General features: G+C 40.7%; 1 protein-coding gene and 1 long non-coding RNA gene across 2 annotated transcripts in view; one reads left to right on the plus strand and one right to left on the minus strand.

Moving 5' to 3' along the window:
• Positions 1 to 1,670: 1,670 nt before the first annotated feature.
• LOC309508067 (plasmanylethanolamine desaturase 1) overlaps positions 1,671 to 23,954 on the minus strand; it is a 31,512-nt gene continuing 9,228 nt past the window's right edge. The window contains exons 3-7 of the mRNA XM_082182618.1: positions 16,604 to 16,723; positions 16,319 to 16,410; positions 12,546 to 12,690; positions 10,760 to 10,972; positions 1,671 to 3,218 (exon numbers count right to left, since the gene is read on the minus strand). Of these exons, the coding sequence (XP_082038744.1) occupies positions 3,097 to 3,218; positions 10,760 to 10,972; positions 12,546 to 12,690; positions 16,319 to 16,410; positions 16,604 to 16,723 (692 nt within the window). The 3' untranslated portion in view covers positions 1,671 to 3,096. The remainder of the gene's footprint in view (positions 3,219 to 10,759; positions 10,973 to 12,545; positions 12,691 to 16,318; positions 16,411 to 16,603; positions 16,724 to 23,954) is intronic.
• On the plus strand, positions 16,736 to 23,249 carry LOC309508116. Its single transcript, XR_014209389.1, has 3 exons — positions 16,736 to 18,893; positions 18,933 to 19,099; positions 19,156 to 23,249. It is a non-coding gene; the product is annotated as an uncharacterized lncRNA (long non-coding RNA).

The raw sequence follows: 23,954 nt of genomic DNA on the forward strand, positions 1-23,954 counted from the left end.
CCAGAGATGCATTTATTTGATCAAAAATTCAGTAAAACTGTAGTTTTGTGAATATTGTTACAATTTAAGTGTCACATGATTCTTCAGAAATCATTCTAATATGCTGATTTGGCGCTCAAGAAATATTTCTTATTATCAGGAGACCCTGATAAAAGTTCCTTGGATAAATAGAAAATGTAATAGAACAGCCTTTTTTTTTGGGTAACATTAACATAAATATTTTGTAACATTAAAAATGTCTTTACTGTTCATGTCAATTAAATGCATCCTTCATTAATAAAAGTATTGATTTCTTACTGACTAACTTTTGAATGGTAGTGCAAATATGTGAATAAAACTGAACTGACTCATGAGAGAAATTCATGAGAGACTACCAGGAACAGCGCTGCTTTAATAATCAGTAATTTCCAAAGTTTAGTGACTTTCTGGGGGGAAATTATGGGTAATTTGATAGTATGTTATTGCAATCAGGGTTTGTTATGTAGTTATATAACCTCCACTACATTCAGAGACTCAAGGGTAGGAAAATATTCCCTGTTCCACCCCTGTCCTATATACTGTAGACACTACGTTTTGCTAATGTCAAGACCATAAAAGGAGAAAGTGAGAAGCATTTGCTACCTTGCCCACTGTCACCAGGTAGAAAGGCTCAATCCTACTGCTGTCCCCACCACAGGTCACAGAGGTCAGGTCATAATTTCTCATGCAGATCCAGAGCAGCATCACAAACCGGAAGCTGACAGGACAAACAATGCAGCACTGTGGTGAAGACTGTCAGTGGCACTACAGTTTTACCATAAAGTGTTTTTATCCGAGAATCTTTAAATGTTGGATATCACTTTTGTGCCACCCGCACTAAATAGAAAAACCAAAAATGTTTTGGAAACACCGCTTCTTCCCCATTGTTCGGCCAAACAAGCAATCCTGGATTAGCGTTCATAAAAAATAAATATAAATATCTATCTACGCTTTAGACTGCATTTGTGGATTATGTGAGCAATAATTATACTGTTATAATGAATCAAAATGATCTAGACAAAACCATAAATACATAAAATAACGATGAGATAATTATCAGTCCACTCTTACAAGCACTGGCGGTAACGTTATAGCCTAGTGATGATTTCTGATGGTAATCTTCATACTGATCTTCATCGGGACCATGGTTTGTAAGTGACACTCCAAGGTAATAATAAAACACCAATGTATTGCCATGGCATCAGTATAAAACCAATGATTATCATAATAATTTTTGTTCGTGCAGTTAGCTGGACTCTCTGAAAATGGAGTAGGCTACAGTGTTGTTCATTTAGCTGTGTGGACGTTGGCCAGCCACCAGAGGGAGCTCTTAGATCACTTACTGACCTCACAGTCCATCTTCTAATACATATATTGCTAATTCCAATCTATTTCTGTTTCGTTACAAATTATAAAATTAAAGTGGCAGTTTCGTTGAATGAATCCCCCGAATCACTCATAAACATTTTCTACTTGAGTAGAACAGTCCGTTAAGACTCTTGTGACTCATGGTTAAATCACCGCAAAGTACCCTGAAGATTTCCGGCGCAATTATCTTTGCAAAGCTTGGTAACTAAATTATTGCTTCTAACTTTTACATTTAATGAGCAAAATTTAAAAATCACTCAAGATACAAATAAGAAAAACAACAATTAATAATCAAATGTTATTTATTCGATAATTAAATCATTCAGATAATTAAAAAACAAAACACTGGTTTAAGGCAGACTAGCAGCGAGCATTAGCTGCAAGATGGAAAGTAAGAACAAACCAGCTGAATGTTATACTGTAGACAGTATGATGAAAAAAAAATCAAAAAGCCAGAAAATGAAACCCAAATTGTGGAGCTGAAGCTCTACGATGTGAGACAATCCAAACCGAAACACTCAATAAAAACTCTCATTCTCTCCATTTATCAGTTCAGCGCAAATGGAGAGACATAAATTCACAGTAAGTCTGTGATGAAAATGATGAAAATCTGCAAGCGTGTATGTGTAAATGTATGTGTGAGAGAAAACATGAGTGTATTTGGCTGTTTTCCACATCAGTTTAGCATGAAAAAGTATCATTGGTCAAAAGTGCAAATATCATTCATAAGAAAAAAAGCTTGGTAACTAAACATTTTAACTGACCTTTTCTAAAGTGACCTTTTACCAGTACAACATTTGCTAAACTGTTGTACTACAGGATACAGCAGGAGGACATCACTAGCTAGACTACTACTCAAAATATCAATAACGTCATGCTAACACACCAGAGACGCAATCAATGTTCATCACCGCTAAGCCCTGGTAAGCTGATTAGAAATAAGTGTAATGGGTTTGTACTTAAGGCCAACACGAGCTTAGTAAGAAACATTCAGGGAAAACATTCAGTTGGGTCAACTGAGCACTGACCACGCTGGTTGGCCAACAAAACCCTTTCCCTGCGTTTTGAGAAATGCATCCTCAGTGCGTCCTTTGGTCCAAACTAAGGGAGGGTTTTAACGCCTCTTCTGTGAATCTGGAAAAAGTGTTAGCGACTACGATTAATCTTCTTGCCGTTTCCAAAATCAAATCCACATTTAATTGCTTCTCTCACTCCAAGGCATGCACTGCTATGAAAACAATGCTGGAAAAAAAAAAATATCACAACATGGTTTCGGTCCTCTGGAGAGCCCAACCTCCAGAAAACATACGTTTTACGCACCGAAACGAGAAAGCAGTGGTGCCCTCCGCAAATGGAGATGAAGCAAAGGATTGTGAGAGAAACAGTGTCTCTAGTCATTATCTCAACAGTATGAACCCATCGTTTTGAACTTTATCTTGTCTTTCTTCTATTTCTTTGTGTGTGGACATCAATAAAACAGAGGAGCGAGCCAGTAGAGGAGAAGCAGGTGATGGCTTGTGTGTAGCAGACCTCAGTGACGGGAAAAGGCCCCCGCAGAAAGAGTGCTCTGTGGTTCTTTGCTGTGGAGAAAAAGGTTTAGGGAAGATGGTGGGACAGAGTTTTTGGGGAACAGAGGCAAGGCCAATATTCGGTTTCTGCTCCCCCTCAACAGGGGAAGAGATGCATAAGTGAGGGGTCCTGGTATCCTGGTCACCCGGTTTTCTTGGCCCAGGCCAGGTCATCGCTGCGGGGCTTATGACCCGTCAATCTCTCGATCAACCACTCTATTGTCCGCCAAAAACCCACTCTGTCCAGCGGGTAGTTCAACCACCCTGAGGGAGAGAATGAGAGAGAAAGAGAAGCAGGGGTGTCAGGCACCAATGTTTATAAAGGTATATCAATGGCAGGGGCTCACTCAGTGCTGTAGGTGAGAGAAGACACTACCAAAAGGGACAGAAAACACTTTTTGACTTTTAAGTAGTTATTTATACGAGTTATAAGCAGAAAACGGTTTTAAAATGTTACTTATATAATATATTAAGCACCGTAACCGTTTCAACTGTGATAAGAAATGTCAGCATATTAAAATGATTTCTGAAGGATCATGTGATACTGAAGACTGGAGTAATGACTGTTGAAAATTCAGCTTCACAAATCACAGGAACAAATTGCATTTTAAAATATATTACAAAAGATATACATTACAATATAACACTTATTATAAATTATAATAATATATTTCACAATATGATGGATTTTACTGTATTTTTGACCAAATAAAAGCAGCCTTGTTGAGCATAAAAAAAAAAAACTTCTTTCAAAAACAAATAACCTTACCAAACCCAAACTTGTAAACAGTAGAGTACTATAAATGATCGAAAAGCATTCCATACAGCATATTACATTTCAAGGTTAAAGAGGGAAAAACTTTCAAATCACCCCATTATATATATATATATATATATATATATATATATATATATATATATGTATGTATATGTATATGTATATGTGTATATGTATATATATATATATATTAGTGGTGGGCCGTTATCGGCGTTAACGTGCTGCGTTAACGCGAGACTCTTATCGCGCGATAAAAAAAATATCGCCGTTAATCTATTCTCCAAGTTGGGTTGGGAGATGGCTCTATACTACACAAGCTATGATGACGCAATCTACCCGCGGCCGCGAGGTAAACCCGGCTGCAACGCATATTCGTCGTCATCTTAAGTAAACACGGCTGAAAGTGAAAGCTGGTGAAAAAGATCGGTGCAACATCCATTATTTGGACTTGGTTCGGGTTTAAGCCGTCAGCCGAGCAGCAGCAAACTATATACAGAGTGTGTGGGGTAACAGTTCGGTAAGTTAACACATGACTAATCCGTTCTACCACCTCAAATTCAAAACGAAACATGATATCACTGAATACCAGCGCGCGCGTATTATTCCCATTCCAATATTTTTTTTATTTTTTTTTGCCACGTTCGCTGCTACAAAAAAATAGTATACACAAGGCTTTGCCTCGATCTTGATAATTATCCAATCAGAATTTAAAAAAAGTGTTTATTACATTATATGATCTCTTATTCATGCAAATGCTTTTAAACAATTCATGTGCGACAAGACAAAAGTCTGACTGTGACACACACACACACACACACAGACACAGAAAGGCGCGCGCGCGCCAGTATCGTGCGCACAGACAGCACGCCAGAATACAGTTATCTTTCGTGCTTGAACTTACAATAACACACACAATTATGCCAAAATGTCCGTTTTGTCGAGTATCTTCATAACATAAGAGCTGTCTTATGATGAACGTCAAGAGTTGTGAAAGAATGAGGCGCGTGCGAGAGCCGCGTCTCCGTCAGCTGGTCTTAAAGAGACAGCAGCCAATAAAGCTTTCTGTCAGTAAAGTTAATCAAAGAACAAAAAGAACAGAGAAAATGACTCACTGCTGTTGACTAAAGTTTTTTTTTTTTTTTTTGCTATAATAAGGATTAGTCTATATTTAATTTATAATGTATGCAGTGCAGTTTGACAATTTCGGTATATGTCCTAGGTCTACCTGTTTGACAGGCACAGGTAAATATGACATTTATTTTTAACTCTTGTATTATTGAGACAAATAACAATATTGAATTTATTTTAATTTGAAAACACAGTGCATTTAGTTGTTGTTTCTAGTTTGAGTTGAGAAATGGGCTACAAATTTCAGCATTATCACTAATCTGTGTGTGCATTTTACTTGAGAAATAAGCAAGTTAACTCATGAAACCATTTGTTTACTATATCGCAATCGCATATCGCAATATTGACCTCAATAATCACAATATGACATTTTCCCCAAATCGTGCAGCCATACTTTTCAGAAAAATGTATTTCGTATCATTGTCTTGTGAACTAGTCATTCAGCTTTTGATCAATAGTGATTGGCATGTTAAATCCCACACCTGGTGTGTGTTCCTTTGGAGGGTGTGGTTGTCAGGTAGGGGAGGGGGCCCATGAGCTTCAGTGCCCAGGGGCCCCTGGGGGTACTAATCCAGCCTTGCTTAGTGGTGTAGCACATCATCTCGATTTTAAGAATCGTTGTTGTGTTTCTTTTTAACTGAAAAGACATCAGTTAGACAATATTCTAATTTTAAATTTGGGGTTTCATAAGCTCCAAGCCATAATAAACATTAGACCTACTTAAGTCTCTGCAGCTAGTGTACTTAAATTTTATTTATCTGCAAAATTATGTTGTATACTTACAGTTTTGCACAATATATGTTCTCAACTACATACACCCTTTAAAAAAAAATACATTTAGCAGTTGTTTAGCATGGGTCTGTGTAATCTGTTCTGAAATGGTTTTATTATAATATACTGTAAATCGTTATCGCAAGAGGCTGCAATGTATATCACAATATAGATTTTAGGCCATATCGCCCATCCCTAATTGATAGCCTATAGTAGTTGATAATAACATAGGCCTACCTAATGTTGCCTACGGACGGTAACAGTACAGTAGTAACCTTTTACAGTCTATGAGTAGAACAGCTTTCTCAAGCATTTTTTGATGCATTTTGGAAACAGGAGATGAGCCCCTGGTCTAATGCGCCACCTGGCTTGAGAAACCCGTTCTCAAAGACTTACTTTTATAGTCATTATTTGGGTAGCACACATATTCTGAATGCCTTCGGCAGAATTCAAATGAGCCATTTTAATCTAGATTAATCTAGATTAATTTCAAAATTAATCTAGATTAAAAAAATTAATCTATGCCCACCTCTAATATATATATATATATATATATATATATATGTGTGTGTGTGTGTGTGTGTATATATATATATATATATATATATATATATGTGTGTGTATGTATATATGTGTGTGTGTATGTATGTATGTATGTACGCATGTACGTACGTACGTACGTATGTATGTATGTATGTATGTATATGTATATACATGTATATATATATATATATATATATATATATATATATATATATATATATATACACACACACACACACACACACACACACACACACACACACATAAAGGATTATTAGGAACACCATGCTAATACTGTGTTTGACCCCCTTTTGACCCCCTTCAGAACTGCCTTAATTCTACGTGGCATTGATTCAACAAGGTGCTGAAAGCATTCTTTAGAAATGTTGGCCCATATTGATAGGATAGCATCTTGCAGTTTATGGAGATTTGTGGGATGCACATCCAGGGCACGAAGCTCCCGTTCCACCACATCCCAAAGATGCTCTATTGGGTTGAGATCTGGTGACTGTGGGGGCCATTTTAGTACAGTGAACTCATTGTCATGTTCAAGAAACCAATTTGAAATGATTCGAGCTTTGTGACATGGTGCATTATCCTGCTGGAAGTAGCCATCAGAGGATGGGTACATGGTGGTCATAAAGGGATGGACATGGTCAGAAACAATGCTCAGGTAGGCGCTGGCATTTAAACGATGACCAATTGGCACTAAGGGGCCTAAAGTGTGCCAAGAAAACATCCCCCACACCATTACACCACCACCAGCAGCCTGCACAGTGGTAACAAGGCATGATGGATCCATGTTCTCATTCTGTTTACGCCAAATTCTGACTCTACCATCTGAATGTCTCAACAGAAATCGACACTCATCAGACCAGGCAACATTTTTCCAGTCTTCAACTGTCCAATTTTAGCCTCTTTTTCCTATTTGTAGTGGAGATGAGTGGTACCCGGTGGGGTCTTCTGCTGTTGTAGCCCATCCGCCTCAAGGTTGTGCGTGTTGTGGCTTCACAAATGCTTTGCTGCATACCTCGGTTGTAACGAGTGGTTATTTCAGTCAAAGTTGCTCTTCTATCAGCTTGAATCAGTCGGCCCATTCTCCTCTGACCTCTAGCATCAACAAGGCATTTTCGCCCACAGGACTGCCGCATACTGGATGTTTTTCCCTTTTCACACCATTCTTTGTAAACCCTAGACATGGTTGTGCGTGAAAATCCCAGTAACTGAGCAGATTGTGAAATACTCAGACCGGCCCGTCTGGCACCAACAACCATGCCACGCTAAAAATTGCTTAAATCACCTTTCTTTCCCATTCTGACATTCAGTTTGGAGTTCAGGAGATTGTCTTGACCAGGACCACACCCCTAAATGCATTGAAGCAACTTCCATGTGATTGGTTGATTAGATAATTGCATTAATGAGAAATTGAACAGGTGTTCCTAATAATCCTTTAGGTGAGTGTATATGTATATATATATACACAAATGTTATTATATAACAAATCAATGCTTAATTTGAAATGGAATACTTTGAAATGGAAGTGAAACAGAAAAAAGGTGAAGCGCACAGGCTTGATGTGTAAAACCAACCAGACAAAATTCATTCTTTTCGCTGAATGACACACTTCTTTAAAAACTCACCAGCAAGAGAAAAGAGAGAAATTCAAGAGAGAGAGAGAGAGAGAACAGTGAGAGAGAGAGAGAGACAGAGAGAGAGAGAGAGGGCAAGAAAAGCAAAAAGGAGAGAGCAAGGACAAAAGAGCAAGACAGGAAGGCACAGAGAAAGACATCAAGAAGCAGTGAGACACAGAAGCTCCTGGATGGTGATTCTCTGGGGATGGACAGAAGATCAGGCGTTAGCAGTAGAGTAATGTACACACTTACTGCTATAAATATGTAGCAGCACACCACCCCGCCTCAAATCCACCACACACACACACACACACACACACACACACACACACACACACACACACACACACACACACACACACACACACACACACACACACACACACACACACACACACACACACACACACACACACACACACACACACACACACACACACACACACACACACACACACACACACACACACTCATTCCATTGGGGTTTGACAAGTAAACCACTTCAACAATACATGCACAAGACATTTAGACGTTTAACACACAAAATGTGCAGGACAAAGTTCAAAGTAGTGATACATCATTATATATCAGCCAGGCCAATTAATCAGGCATTTGGCCATTTTGAGATTATTGGTTGATAATAATGCACACTTGAGTGATTAACAGAAGTGTTTATCTCCCCACTTCGTCAGTTCTACTGACAGCTTTATTCAATGGATAGTAAATTAATTTATTTAAATGTGGAAAAAGTAATAATGAAAATGTTTTCACATTTCAACAAGTTTGTGGTTCATGTCATTTGCATCAGTGAATTATATTACAGATACCAGAATTATATCGGGCATTGTCCACCCTGCCTTCTAGAAATATCGGTATCGGTCAGTCAACCATTAAAGTTCACACACAACCGATAAAAACTAGATTACAAAGACAGACACAATTTGAATTTATTAATCAATTCAAGACTCTAAAACTTTTTGCCTCTATCATGAAAAAAAATGACCATGATACTACTATACCATGTTTATTGGGTTTATTAGTATGTCTTGATTGTATAATATAAAAATATCTCAACTATTTTAATATTTTATATACAATATTTATGTATGTGCAACAGAATTAAAAAGATGATTGTTTTCTGTCAGAGGAACACCTTTACAACTAACTACAATCAAAACAGTAAAAATCGACCTAAAAATCAAGCCATTTTCACACAGCAATATAGAAGGCTTTATTAATAAACAGCAAAATATCTATATACGGATCTATATACAGACCAATAAGGTTTGTTCTCATGCCTAAACTAAGTACAGTTGAGCTTCTGTTTACCATACCCAATGTGTCCTATGCATGTCGTGTCTCTTCAGAAGACTTAAAGCGCAAATAAAATTCATATGGATCGAGTGGTTTCTTTATATATTTTTTAAAACGTCAGTTTTGGTGGAATGGATTTTCAATGGAGGGACAGAAATCTATCAGATTTCATTAAAGATATCTTCATTTCTGTCTTGAATATTAAGAAAAGTCTTGAGTTTGGAATGACATTACAGAATTTGCATAACAGAAACTATCACTTTAATGGCCAAAAAAAATCATTAAAATGATCCCGATAAATCACAATTTTGATATATCACTCTGCCCTATGTGCAAGTACAATGGTATTCTTTGAAGTACGATGGTACATGAATACGGTAATCATTCAGAACCATTGAAAGTACTATGGTATTATTTCCTGACACCATTACTATGACATGGTACCGTCACAATACTTTTTTCAGCGATCCCCGATTATGACATCACATGGTCATCCTTTGCCCTTGTATCTTAGTATATAAGCACCACACTGTTCCTCGGTCACAGATCCGTGTGTGCATGTGTTTGTACCTCTCTCTACAGTGACCCCTTTGGTGCAGGAGGAGAGCAGAACAGCTCATCATGTTTGTTTGATTTTTCATCTTTGTCAAAACCACCCCCCCTTTGCGTAAGCCTATTTGTTAGCACTGACAGCAGGTTAGCATTAAATATACATGGAGGTTGTCAGCCACTGGCACACACAAAGGCAGGCCCCGGCCCCCGGGGACTCGGGCAGGGAGGGTGGAGGAGCAGGGCTCACGCAGAGAGAGACTCCCAAGTGTGCGCGTATGTGTATGTGCTTGCGAGAGAGAAAGAGAGAGAGACCCTTTCCTCTCCCTTCATCAGCGGCTCCCAGTGGGATCAGGGAGCAGCAGTGGAAAAGAAAGAGGGAGGGTCAAAAGGACCGGTCTGTGCTCTGGAGCATGCGTGCACACACACATCTGTCGTCCACTGGGGCACAGGGTGACGCACAAGCATTCGTGCTCCCCTCTCTCCCAGAGACGCAAGTCGCATACTGAGTGCTCGAGTTATCATGGGAGTTTAATGCCTTCATACACACACACACACACACACACACACATGTGCAAACACACACAGCTGACTTTAAAAAAAGTTATTTTCACCCACTCTTTACAGCTACTGGCGATGCAGGCCACGCTCCATGGAAGAATCCTTGCCAGATACTGTGGGTTACCATGATCAACTACATAAAAGACTCTCAGAGGAACTTAACCTTCCTCGGGTGAATCTGATCCAGTACGTATTACTGTTGTAAAGATGCCTACGGGACTAAATGATAGTTCAACCAAAAAGGAAAATTCTGTCATCGTTTTCTCACCCTCATGTTGTTCCAAACCTCTGTGACTTTGAAGAACGCTTTCACTGTTTTTGTCCAAACAATGAAAGTCAATGCTGTTTTGGACCCCATTGAATTTCATTGTATAGATTTAAAAAAAAATACATTATTTAAAATATCATCTTTGGTGCTCTACTGAAGAAAGAAAGTCATGACATGTGGGTGAGTAAATGAAGACAGAACTCTCATGTTTTGGTTAGCACTAACACAAGGCTTCCATCTCAAGTAAAGCATGCGTGTGTACCTGTAGTGATGCAGTAGTATGTCTCATGTGGCGACACATGATGGATCCGGTGGTGCTTCCTTGGCAGCACTAGGTGGCAGTCCTGCAGTAGCGTGACCCAGCGTGGCAGGCCGAAGTAGGAGTGGGACCACTTGTGGATCTGATTAGTCATGGTTACAAAGACTGCCAATGCAAAAACAAAACATTCCCAGGGGTAGGACTCTGCAAGGGCATCTGAGAAAGAGAGATAGCGTAAGGGGGAGGTGGAGGGAGAGATAGAGGAACAATGGCTAAAGGTGAATAGAGAGAGATTAAAATTATATGCAAATGAATACAATATGCCTTAAAGTGACATGCCCTAAACTTTTTAATTAAAGGACAATTCCGGTATTTAACACTTTGAGTCTATTTTGTAGCTTGTTTTGGATGAACAAGAGTGGTGGACAAAGAAATTTTGACAATGGTTCCTATCTCGACTTTTTTACTATTTTAGAATTGCCCATGACCGCTTTAGAATGGGAGTCTATGGCCATGCACAAACATGTCCTTAAAACAACCCTTAACATTCGTTTTCAAAACTGTTCAACTCACCGAGTGGTTAGTGGTGTTCGTTGATGATTAAAAACAAATATGTCGGCGCAATGTATGATTTCAATCCGTTTATTTTTCTATAGTGGAGCTATTTTTTCAGATACCTCACAACCGCGTATAAACTTCCGCTCTTCTGCAACTTCCGTTGCTCTGCTCACGCTAGCCTTCTGAGAGTCTGAGAACCGAGCGAAAAGACCTAAAAGACTACAACCAAATGTAAACAGCCCCCTTTCCGTTTCCGGTAGCGCAGTAATATCAACGAGCAATGAATCCTCCAACGGAAATCAATGGGATTTTACAAAATGCCAAATAAAACACGACAGAAACTGTATTTCGCTACGCTACTTGTTTTGGAACATCAACGAACACCACTAACCACTCGGTGAGTTGAACAGTTTTGAAAACGAATGTTAAGGGTTGTTTTAAGGACATGTTTGTGCATGGCCATAGACTCCCATTCTAAAGCGGTCATGAGCAATTCTAAAATAGTCAAAAAGTCGAGACAGGAACCATTGTCAAAATTTCTTTGTCCACCACTCTTGTTCATCCAAAACAAACTACAAAATAGACTCAAAGTGTTCAATACCGGAATTGTCCTTTAAGTACTAGTGTAACCTTTTAGGGTGTGAAACAATCAAATTGACCTTTCAGCTTTCTTAGCATTGAGGAGATCATCAGCAACACAATGTTAGTGGAAAAGAAACCTTTTTTATACAATAGAAATTCTGTCATCATTTATGAAACCAAAATGAGGGGAAACCACGAATGGCAACGGGAAAAAAAAAGGACCATTAAGGTGGTCCATATGACATGTGGAGCAATATTCCAAGTCTGTGAGAAACAAAACGGAATTTATATTTCCTTTAATTGCATGAAAAAATAAATCACTCTGGACATTTCCGCTAAACTTCTCTTCCTGGAGAAAAGAAAGTCATATAGGTTTGGAATAACATGAGCAGGAGTGGCGTTTTTTGGCTGAGTTGTTCCTGTAACCCATGCAGAGCAAAAATGGAACTGAGAACATTTGACTCTTTTCAAACCATATTCTCATTTGTCAATTTCCCGATTTTTAGGTATTTTAAGATGAATGTGGGACACACTGACGGCTCCAGGACAAGGAGCCGCACTCGGGTCACACTCATTGGTTCTAAAATAGTCACGCTGACTCACTCTCACAGCACACTGAAAAAGTGAGTGGATGTGTGTGTGTGTGTACCTGGTGGGTAAGAGAGGAATTTATAGGCCATGTGAGCCAGAGGCAGGATGGTGATCATGCAGTTGTCTCCATTAGTCTCTATGAAGTCATGCCGTGTGATAGCCGTCGGATCAATGTGGTGTTCCCGGAACGGGCGAATAAAAGCCTGAATGGAGAGAGAGAGGTAAAGAGAGATAGGGGAGTACAAGGAAGGGAGGTTAAGGTTCAATTGAAAAATGGGAATGGGTGTCTAGGACTTTGATTTAGATCCATTACCCTGTGGTAATGACTGGGTACGTCTATGATAAAGACAGTGCAGGGTCAAACTAGAAGCTACTGTTGTATTACAGACTACAGAGACACTGAACAACTAAGAACACAGGATGTGCATTTTATGGTGGGAAATGGAAAAAAATGAAAGAAGAGGATTTTAAACTAAAATATTAATTGTAGAAACCAGATACATCTTCTGCTTCAAGTTTCCCCACTGATAACGAGTCATAAGTCCACAGAAAATGTGTGCAGAACTCTTCAGAAAAATCATTCAAAGTTCTACACATTTGACACCCTTGCATGTTTTTTAAAATATTTGAGCTAATTTAATCTTCATTTAGCTAGCAGTAAGAATGGGTCACAATGTTCGACTGCAACAATTGACTACTTGATTAGTTAGGTTGACTAGTTTATCTAGATTTATTTCAATTATATCTTAATATCTTTTTATATTTAATTAGCATGCTGTCCTTTAGCTGTTGAAAAGTTTGCATTGTAAAAATCTTCAGGAAAACTTGTCTTTAAATGTAGTCCCATTGAAGCACCACTGTTGCAGCAAAATGCATTTTTGAGCATTTTGCCAGAAGAGTTGCAATCTTAAGATGGCACGTCAAGTAAAAAAAAATAGTCCAACCTTTTAAAACCAAGTGCATTCTGTTCCATTGCATTGAACTCGTCTAACACAAGAATGTGCTTTGTGTAAAGTCTCCCTAAGAAAACATGTCCGAACAGAGTCAGGGGAACCCAATCAAGCCTCAATATTTATTATACTGTAACGTTACTTCTAGTTAAGAATTAATCCACTAGTTGTTCAAGGACTAGTCAGACTTTTGCACATCAGTAGCCTACTAATAAAAGTGTAGAGCGCCTTTTACCGTGTTTCCATCCATTCCACAGATTTTCCACAAAAATCAGCATTGAAAATGCGGAGAAGCAGATTTCACCCGAGTCTGGTCATAATACAGGGTTGGGTGGGGTTAGATGTTGACTGATATACGCAAATTGGCGCGTTGGCGATACTAGGGCCTAAATGGAAGATGACGCATGCGGCACGAGCTACATGTAACGGAGCGGAGAGATAACCTGGCATTAAACAGCACTTCCCCACGGCTCAGATCCAGCATCATGAAAAACCATAACCCAGCAGCACCTGTCACTCACGCCCAGGAGCGCTGCTTTGAGACGGGCGCCCGTCTGCGACCGCGCGGGTGCCGCAAAATGAAAGGGAGTAAGAGAAAGGATCGTATAAGCACAAAGGAAAATACAAGAATGAAGGTAATTTATTTTCCACATAAAAAGGAGGAATCGTTTGGAGCCACATTACCATAGCGTTTCAGAAACAGAGCGCGGGGGGAAAAATGTCATTATCGCGTGTTTGTGGGCTGAACTCAATCACACCTATATCTGAGAGAACGTGGCGACACTCTGCTGGAGCGGAGAAAACTATCTGTTGATATTTCGACAATTATGTTCCCTCCTGTTCTCCTCGTTTCCTTTCAGTCTCTCTGTGCGCGAGATTAAAAGAGCGCTAAGCCCCAGACAGCACACAGTGTGCATGCCGACTCACCGGCACGCTGCGGCAAACGTGTGCCTCGCCACCGCTAATCCCACACCGTTTAACGGCCTGCCTCGCCTCGCCTCACTCGCCTTCTGCCTAATCACGACTCACATCTACGGATTGCCCTAGCAACCCAGCCGAAGACCAGAGCCCGTCCTCCCCCACCCTTAACCTAGAGCACACATGAGAGATCCATTTCATTTCTCTTGCCTTTTTTCTCCTCCCTACGCTCTTTGCTCTTAAGTGCCTGTTTAATCATGGTCATTAATGATTCTCCCTCAAGTTGGTGCTTCTTGTTTGAACATGTGAACAAAAAGCCATATATATCGGTCTGCTAAGTGCTGCCTTTAATCTGCTGGTTAAGGGTCTTAAAGCGCTGCGTTCTGGATGTCTGTAAATTCCCTCGCTTTTTTTGAAGTTCGATCACTCCCAGGTGGCGGATCCTAATTATCCTCGACAGCAGAAGGATCGGCGGTGGCTGCGGAGCCGAGTGGAAACCCCTTCACGGTGGGGAGGTGTGGACGAGCCGTTTTACAGCACAGATGGACAATGATGAAAGCAAGACTACGCGGGGCCCTCTGCGGTATCCGGACGGGCCGTTCAGATGACCTGATCTCTAAAACCTGCTCTCGGCCTCAAAGTCTTGGCCATGTAGGACAACTCAGGGCCTCAATGACCAGCATGTAAACACAGCCCCCTTTATAGAAGCAAGGCACTAAGCATGGGGCAGTATGACCAAAATCATGATACTATAATGAACAACATTACACATTCTTCAATTATGAGCATCAGTCAATATTGAATATTTAAATGGTACATGGTCATTTACACTATTTTTACATTTAGATTACCATTTTCATTATCATCCAACACTCACTTAAAGTTAATCTTTAAAAACACTAATAATTTAATAAAACTGTTAAAAGTAATCTTTAGCAAATCTCATTATGAATATCCATTTTTCATACAATACATTATAATGTTGTAATGCCTAAACTACCTTGTAAATTCTTTAACTTGATTTTAGTGTTTTATTTTTATTTAGAGGCTTATTTCTATAGTAGACTATTTGCTGTTGCACAGTATAAAGCATCATACCACCCAGACCTATAGGACACCATCTCTCTGCAGCACACATCAGCCAGAGAAAAAAAGAAAAAAAATTGGTGTTACTCAAAGGACAGGCCTCAAACTGTGAACATTTCATGGTAACACTCTTTGTCAAGTGGATTCTGATCATTGCTAAACTTGTATACTTGTAATTTTCTTATCACAGTAATCAAATTTAACACTGCATATTTTCAGAAGTAGCCTAATAATTGGCACATGGGACCAGATTTAGCTTAGGTTAGCCATTTTTCCACTGCCAGTCTACTGCCCCCTTCCACATAATAGCACAATGACCCCTGTCAGCACAAAAACACATAAACGCTCCCAGATTCGTGGCCCCTACTTGTCCGACACAGAAAGCAAGTGTCGGCTGCTTTTTAATTGGACAGCGAGGGGGTGACCTTTTCTCTGATTGGGCAAGGAGAGTGCGACCGTACCATGCATTAATGCAACCCTCCTGAGTATCTCCAGCACCCTTTGGGGTTGAGAGTGGGTGGGGTTAAGATGTGGCGCTCCAGGAAAGCAGGAAGGGCTGAAATCCCCAGGGTGGAGATGGCATTTCACACTCGCCGTTTTTGAGCCTGGTAAACCACAACAGGCCAATAGAGCAAAAGCTGATATGAAAATTAAACAGGGTAATTTGTTAAAATCAAACAAGATACTATGCTTAGAGACCACACTGTGCATATGAGTGTGTGGGCAATGCATGTGTGCCAGAAACATGGTGCCATTGTACCTAAATGTGCCAACATACCTACAGCCACAATCACATTCATATGGCAGGGTAATATAGGGATAGTTATGCCATACATACATCTGAAGTTCTGATCTATGCATAGGCCTTGTTTCTTACCTTCCCAATTATTGGGATGTCCACTGAACCCCATGTATCAGCTCCCCAATGTACCATTCCAGACGCAAAGTCTGCCGTCACAATACCAGTCACTTTGAGTGAAAGAAAGAAAGAAAGGGGTTGAATTTAGTGAGTACTGAAATAAAGGTGACCATGACATGGCAAAACGTGCAAAACAACGTCCATTACAACCAATGGGTTCCTCTACAGATATTGACAGCAGAACTTTATTAGAAAACAAAGGAAACACATGAACAGAAAGGTCACAAGGAATGCAAGACTTACCGATGCCAAAGATGATTTTGTAGATGTGCACCGTGGAGAAGTTGAGGAGGAGGAAGGAGAGGTTCACAATGAAGAGCGAGAGGCACAGAATCACACAGATCCACTCCTGCAGCCGCTTTCCTACAAGGATAAAAAACAAAAGTACATGTTCTTTTTAGAAGTACTAAAAAGAAAGAAAGAGACAAAATGTATGTGATATGGATAAATCGAGTTTAATTTTATTTCAATAACATAGGTAGGATAGCTAGGAATTTGGAGTCTGATAATAATTAGTCTTTAATTTGATTTATTGGCTTGAATATGTTTGCCTTATTTACTTATTGGACTAATACCAACAGCACTAAAGCATAAAAAAGTAGACTTAATCAATAAAGATTGATTAAAAAGTAAAAAAAGGAGTATGAGATACAACAGAAAGGTAAAAAGAACCTTTTGAAATAGTTGGTCAAGTAGTCGACCATAATGACCCTTCCCATCAGGAATTAAAAAAAAGAAACTAAAAAGAAAGATAACTCTCTTGAATGTTATTAATTCTCCTTAGTAACAGTATATTTAACTAGTGTCCACTGTGAGGTCACAGACGGCAGCGAACCGACATGCCTCAAAAGCAGAAAAGGTCATTGGGGTCAGCGGACAGGAGACAAGCCGAACGTGTGTAACCGTGTGTGTGTGTCCCATTATCTTGCATGCTCAGGAGTAATCGATTAGACTAGGACAAGTTGTAGGCAGAGGCGAGGGTCAGGATCTCTTGCGATGGTGCGTTTGCCTGACACAGCTAAACGTCCCAGGTCAGGGCAGAGGGCACCGATGAAGGGGCCACAGCGGGCACTGTTCGGACCACCATGACAGCGGCGTGGCACGGCGGGCGGCCGTGGAGAATGATTAAAGTGCTAATGCATTATTCACAACAGAGTAGAGAATTAGTCTATATGGACACTGGGCACATCTACATGTCCCCATCTTTCCACAGCCTACATTCAATCTCCATTTTTAAAAGCTTGCATATTCAGTATCTAACTGCATTCTACCACATCTGAGTCTTTCATTCTCTTACTGTGACTCTTTCTTCTCGTTCCATCGCTCTCTCCTTCGCTCTCCTGTTGGGCGGATGTGGGCACGGAGAGGCGCAGTGGACTCAGCTCTTTTGAAAATTTAATGCCATTAGAGGAGCCGTCCTGAGTGGATTGGGAACGTGAGGAGGTTGAGAAGAAGATATTGATGACAGCTATTTATAGCACCTCAGTGGGCCAGCCAGCACCGTGTGCTTGAACGATGGACCACAGTTCTTATAATGCACTCACAAGCCTGCGTTATATCTTGCACAGTTATGAGAGCACCAACCTATGGCATCCTTAACAGAACAGATTGTGTCCCACAATGCACCCTGTGATCAATCCAGGTTTTGGGGCTGACTTCAGTTCAATTGACTGTAAAGTTGATTGCTGGATTAGTTTGAAAGCTGTCGGTTGCACACCATGAAACCAAATACTGGGACTAAAATGAAATAAAATGAACTATTGTACAATCTGTGGCTGAAGTGAATGCCATGGATTACATATATTATGCTTTGTTGCCCTCTAAAAGTTTTGTAATGGGACAAGTTTCCGTGCAGACAATGCAATACAATGGTTTGCCGTTATTTAATAAATACCTTTGGGTACAATTTACAATAACATAGCTACAAATTGTTTACATCTGGTCTCATCAATAAACAACCATTTTTGCATCATTAATCTATGTTAGTTTATGAGTACTTTTATTAGCTCATGTTCATTCACAATAGATACAGAGGTCTTCAACCCTGCTCCTGGAGACCCACTGTTCTGCAAAGTTTATATCCAACCTGCTTCAGCAGACCTGAATTTCACACCAATGTACTTTTCAAGTGATCCTAAAGAGTAGGGTTGGGAAATGAAATTCTGGAATTGGATACTTCAGGTCAGAAATCAGCAAATTTCAATTCCACTTATCGATTCCTGTGTGCACATTTTAATGTTGTTTTAACCCATTCAAGCGCAAGAAGTGGCGAAAGAGAACTCAATTCGACACTCGCATTATTTCATGATACATTCCACATTAACTAATGTTAACAAATTAAACCTTATTGTAAATAGAAGCAGTTGTAAGACTATTGTTATATTAGCTTCACAGGCTGTTTCACATTCATTCATTCATTCAACATTCAATCAATCAATCGAATCAACATTTAATGAATTCAAAATACAATAAACACAAACATTCAACTTAATTTTATATATGCATAACTATAAAAGATTCTTTAATTGTACTTGTTTAAAACCGTGAACGTTTTTTCTGGGTCCATCTTAAGTCCTTCAAAGTTTGTCCTGATAAAAATGATACAAATGTATGTTTTACAGTCAAGGGAATTAGTCTTGTAAAGTGTTAACAACAATTGAAGCTACAACTGAGGTAAAATATGATTTATTTTGCTGTGGCGCTGTAGATTAAGTGGCATGGTCATTTTACTGTAAAAATGTACTGTGACCAATATACTGTAACACTCTAAATAGAGGAAGACAATAAAAGGAAAGGAAGACTCAATCACATTCTGAGTCATGTCCATGTACAGTACCAAGAACGTAAAATTAACAAAGGCACCCATTTGAATATACCAATGAATATAATAAGAAAACGGATGATCCAGGGTCATCATCCAGATGATACTCAATTTTACTTCATTTCTAATGGCACAATGGATAGTGTAGTTGGACTAAATGTGGAAGCTCAACAGGAAGCGGAAGGATGAGGGAGTCCAGGTGCAGCACATCCAGGTGTGTGACCGTAAGAGATCAAAACTAGATATTGTGCCACTTTCTTTACAACAATATCACAGCAGCCTCGGATGTGGAGTCGAGGTCTGAATGAGCTTTGCATGCAAGCGCTGTTACAGTAATGATTTTTGTAGAGGAACGATATTACAGCTCATATAACGGAAAGGAAAAGTGGGGAAATATCTACCGCTGTTCAACTGTTCCGCTGTTCAACATAACACCATCTCTGAGAACTTCCAAAATTATTCACAGACAGAAACCTGAGAAAATTTTTTTTTTACCCACTCCAGCACTTGCGCCCTCTCTTAACTGCCTTTTTTCTTTCTCACACACAGACATGTGCATACACACACTCTCGCAGCAGTGGGGCCGCTGTCAGGTGATCAGCGTCAGTCCTTGGATCCTCCTGCTCCCCGGTGAGGGCAGAATCTAGGCCAGGCCTCGACAGAGCCGCCGTCGCCGTACGCAGCCAGGAACACCGTCCCCCTGTCCACGGGACCCGAGCGGTGCGCTCATTAATACAGTCCTGACAACAACGTGCTCCCCTGCAACCCCCTGCACCATCGCTCACACCCGCAGCCCCCTTTCCTGCTCGCTGGCGTGGGGAATTAACCTGGGAGGGGTGGGGGGAGGGTAGGGGGTGCTAATAGGCTGAAATTAATCAACGACGCCTGATTCGACGCAGAGGGGCGGCTGGAGTGCCAAACAACGTCCGTGAATGCTAATGGTGTTCTAGCTCTCTCGCTCTGTCAAAATGTGCGCAAGTTTCTGCGGCAGGTTGTAATATGCCGTCGTAAATCCTCGAGTTTCACATGCTGATGCATGCAAGAGGTTGCATAGCATAGTGAAAAACGTAGTGAATCTTTCCTGTGTTCGCAATTTTGTTCAACGTCACACTTCTGTAAATTTAAAAATGCTGTTTAAAAGGGATCGTTCACCAAAATATGATATTTTACTCACTCTTATGTCGGTCTAAACCTGTCTGATTTTCTTTCTTGTAATGACACTGAGTGAAAGGGACTGTCAAGCTCCAAAAACAACCATTCAAGTATCATAAAAGTCATAAAATAATGAATTTTAATAAACTAATTTAAGTCCATATCCACTGAAAATATCAACATCTGTGCTAGTTCATAAAACATGGACTAAACATGAATCAGCAGATTTTTTTTCCAGTCAGATCTTTTCAATGAATCAGCTGATCCAGTTAAAAAACCTGGGCTGAATCCGAAATCTCCCCCTAATCCCTCAATCCCTATTCCCTACGTTAGTCTACTAATACAGTTCACTTGAAGGAGTGAGTGAAAACAAGTGAGTGAATTCGGACAGCTGTTGAGCGTACATCGGCTGTACACTCGTTATTGCGGTGCATTGTGGAATAGAATGAGTGCACTCGATAAAGTCCACTATGGTTTCGGACACCACTACAAATGGCTGTCCCCTCAAATAATACCCTATTTGAGGGTATAGGGGGCGATTTGGGATTCAGCCCTGGTCTATATGATTCGTTCTGGAATCACTGATTCGGTTCTCGAGTTTCGATAATAATATGGTTGCAGTAAGATTATCAGTAAATGACTACTTAAAGTTCAATCACACCAATATAACATGCACAAGTCATTTAAGATCACTTTTATGATAGCTTTGAATCATTTTGAAGCTTAATATAGAAAGGTATTTCTAATATTTTTTAATATTTGACGCTAAATAACCACCCCATTAAAAAAAGAACCACCAGTCACATTATTGAAAACGTCCTTCTGAAAGTCAAACCAGTTTTGCAAAGATCTGAGGGTTAGCAAATGACATTTTCATTTTTGAATGAACTAATCCTGTAATAAATGGGGATAGAAAACTTTTACAGGCTGATGGGACGTCTGATAGGGTGCTAAGGTCCCGTGCTGAGACGGGGTGAGTGCAGATGAAAAGGAGGGCGTGGTGGCGGTTTATCACCTGTCACGCTAGCAGAAGTCAGCGAGTGTGAACAGTATGTGTTGTTTGTGCTGTGGAGAGATGGGTGTTTTTTCTGTCTCTATCCTCCATGAACAAAGGGCTCTTTTCTTCGGCGGGCTCTCCTGATGGGGCTGCGGTGGTGCGCGGGCCCCTCTGTTCTCAGCGCAGCCGCGCCACTGAAAGGACGGCTCTCACCTCCTCCGGAGAGGCAGACAAAAAGCAACTCTCAGACTCAGAATAGCAGCCTTTCAGAGGGCCGGCCACGCCACAAAGTCCTGCCAACATGCCATGACTGAGCCATTCTCTACCCCACTTCACCTCCCCCCTAACAATACCAAGGGCATCTACATGTGGGCAAAAAGGAAACGGTATTGATTCAGGAACATCAAATGCTGGCCAGGAAAATGAACCTCATATTAGCACACACAATTATATTTAGCGGGATACTTAATGGCACAGACGCACACACACATTGTCCCCTTGCCAGCTCTCTGTAGGCCTGTCTTCAGAGGGGACTTTGGGAAAGAAGGGAGAGACAGGAAAACTGGGTCACGCATGGCGAGAGGAAGAGAAAGAGAGTGAGAGAGAGGGAGGTAGAATTCCCCTGATCAGGACAAATGGATCAGTCACAGGCCTTGTTGCTTTCATCTGTTCTCAGTGGACAACTCAACCTGGGACACGCACACTAACACATGTACCCAGACACACACACACACACTTTGTGCCATATAATGCTCTGTTTAAAAAACAAAAACAAAAAAAAATCAGCCCAGTATGTAAGGACTGACAGACAGTTTTTTTTTTTAATACAGCAGATACACAAAAACATAGTGGACTGGGTGAAGAAAAAAAAGTTCACCACTAGCGACAAAAGTTCATTATTAAGGACATTAATAATAATGGAACAGATTCCTTGAAAACAAATGAGACTACACAGGTACAGTTTTGTTGAGTGTAACTTGATAACACAAAGCAATAGAAAGTAACCACTTCTTTAGCGGTGAAACTGGATATTCAGTACATAGTACAGTGTTCAGATAACATACACTCCCGTTCAAAAGTCAGTATGATTTTTTTTTTGTATGTAAGAAAGTAATATACATTATACATTTATAAGATTTCCTCTTTAGTCCTTTTTTTGAAAAACTGGTTCTAGTTCCCATTCTTACTGGTTACCCCCATTTTTTAAGAGAGAGAGTTAGGTGGGCACATTAATGTTTCTGTCTGTGTAGTGTGTACCCTGTCAAACCGACCCTGATAAGGGCCACAGATGACAGACTTAAGAAAGAGCGACCCCTGAGACCACCCACACACTCCCCTACACATGCACAACTACCTTTTAATATCTACAAATCTCTAGAGTGACGAGCGCTGAAGGTCACGGCAAGAGGTTCTATGCAATCAGTCAGGACAGACATATTGAACGAAAACGTGTCACCCCGTAAACTCAAAATTATGTTTCTCACATCCTCACGGTATGGACTAGAATCAGGACCGTTGACCTCTGGAATGCAAAGAGTTAAGCAGGTTTATGGCCTTTAGATTGAAATTCATTAATAAGTGAGAGGGATTAAAATGCAGAGAGTGGATTTTAAATATTGAAAATTCACAGCGGAGCCACTTCACCAAGAACTCCATACTAAATACAGCGCTGATTGAGGACGGCGCGGGAAGGGCCGCGTTCAGAAATGGAATTTAGATAATAGTAATTATACGGCTCACCCACTGTCCCTGTCCCCAACTGCCACAAACCACCTGAATTCACACAGAAAGCTGATGGAGAACTCTATCAAATATTAATAACAGGCTGTGTGGTTCCAGTCCAAATGTATTTAAGCGCCCTGGCACGCTTCTGTGTGTGTAGGCATGCAAAAGAGACTATTTTCTGTATGTGCCGTTAACATCCATCCGCATTTGACCCCCCATCCCATCCTATCCCATCCCCTCCCCCTCCCCAAAGCGCTCAAGTGTGTATGTGTGTCTGTTTGAGTAAGCGAATCCAGTTTTGTATCATGTATACAGCTGAGGTCCTAATGCATTTAGCTGCCCTGGTGTGTGTATAATTGAGAAGCCCAGCAGGAGAGGTTGCAGGTAGCCAGGTTCCCCTCCTCCACGTCTCTCCGTCTCCCTCTCTTTTCTTTTCTCCCTCTTTCCCCTCGAGAGCCCACTTTGCTTTTGTTTACGCTGCCGGTGAGCAGTTCATGCAGGACAGAGTGGCGCAGTGAAAGCCAAAGCAACACTACTGTATACTATTTAACGTCACATACAGCAGTGGAGCGCCTGCCTGAATCTGCTGCGCCCCCCGGTCACAGAGGTCACAAGACCAGCTCAGGTGTACGACCATAAGCGAAGCCGTTCAGAACCTTGAACCCGTGACCTTTTGACCCCATGGTCAGCGTTCAAGAGCCAGGAGCACTCAGCAGGCACGGCGGGGTCAATGTGGCATGACTTCGACGGGAAGGTGGGATAAATTATACAGCAGGTCAGACTCCACTGAGTAAGGGGACTCAAAAAAGCACATGTAGAAAGAAAAGCAGCAGCATTAAAGATTGGTTTCTGGTGCTGCCAGGGGGCAGTGTTGGCCTGGCAGTGGGTCGAGGCTGATA

Source organism: Leuciscus leuciscus, assembly GCF_965113295.1.
Source record: "Leuciscus leuciscus genome assembly, chromosome: 10".
NCBI lineage: Eukaryota > Metazoa > Chordata > Actinopteri > Cypriniformes > Leuciscidae > Leuciscus > Leuciscus leuciscus.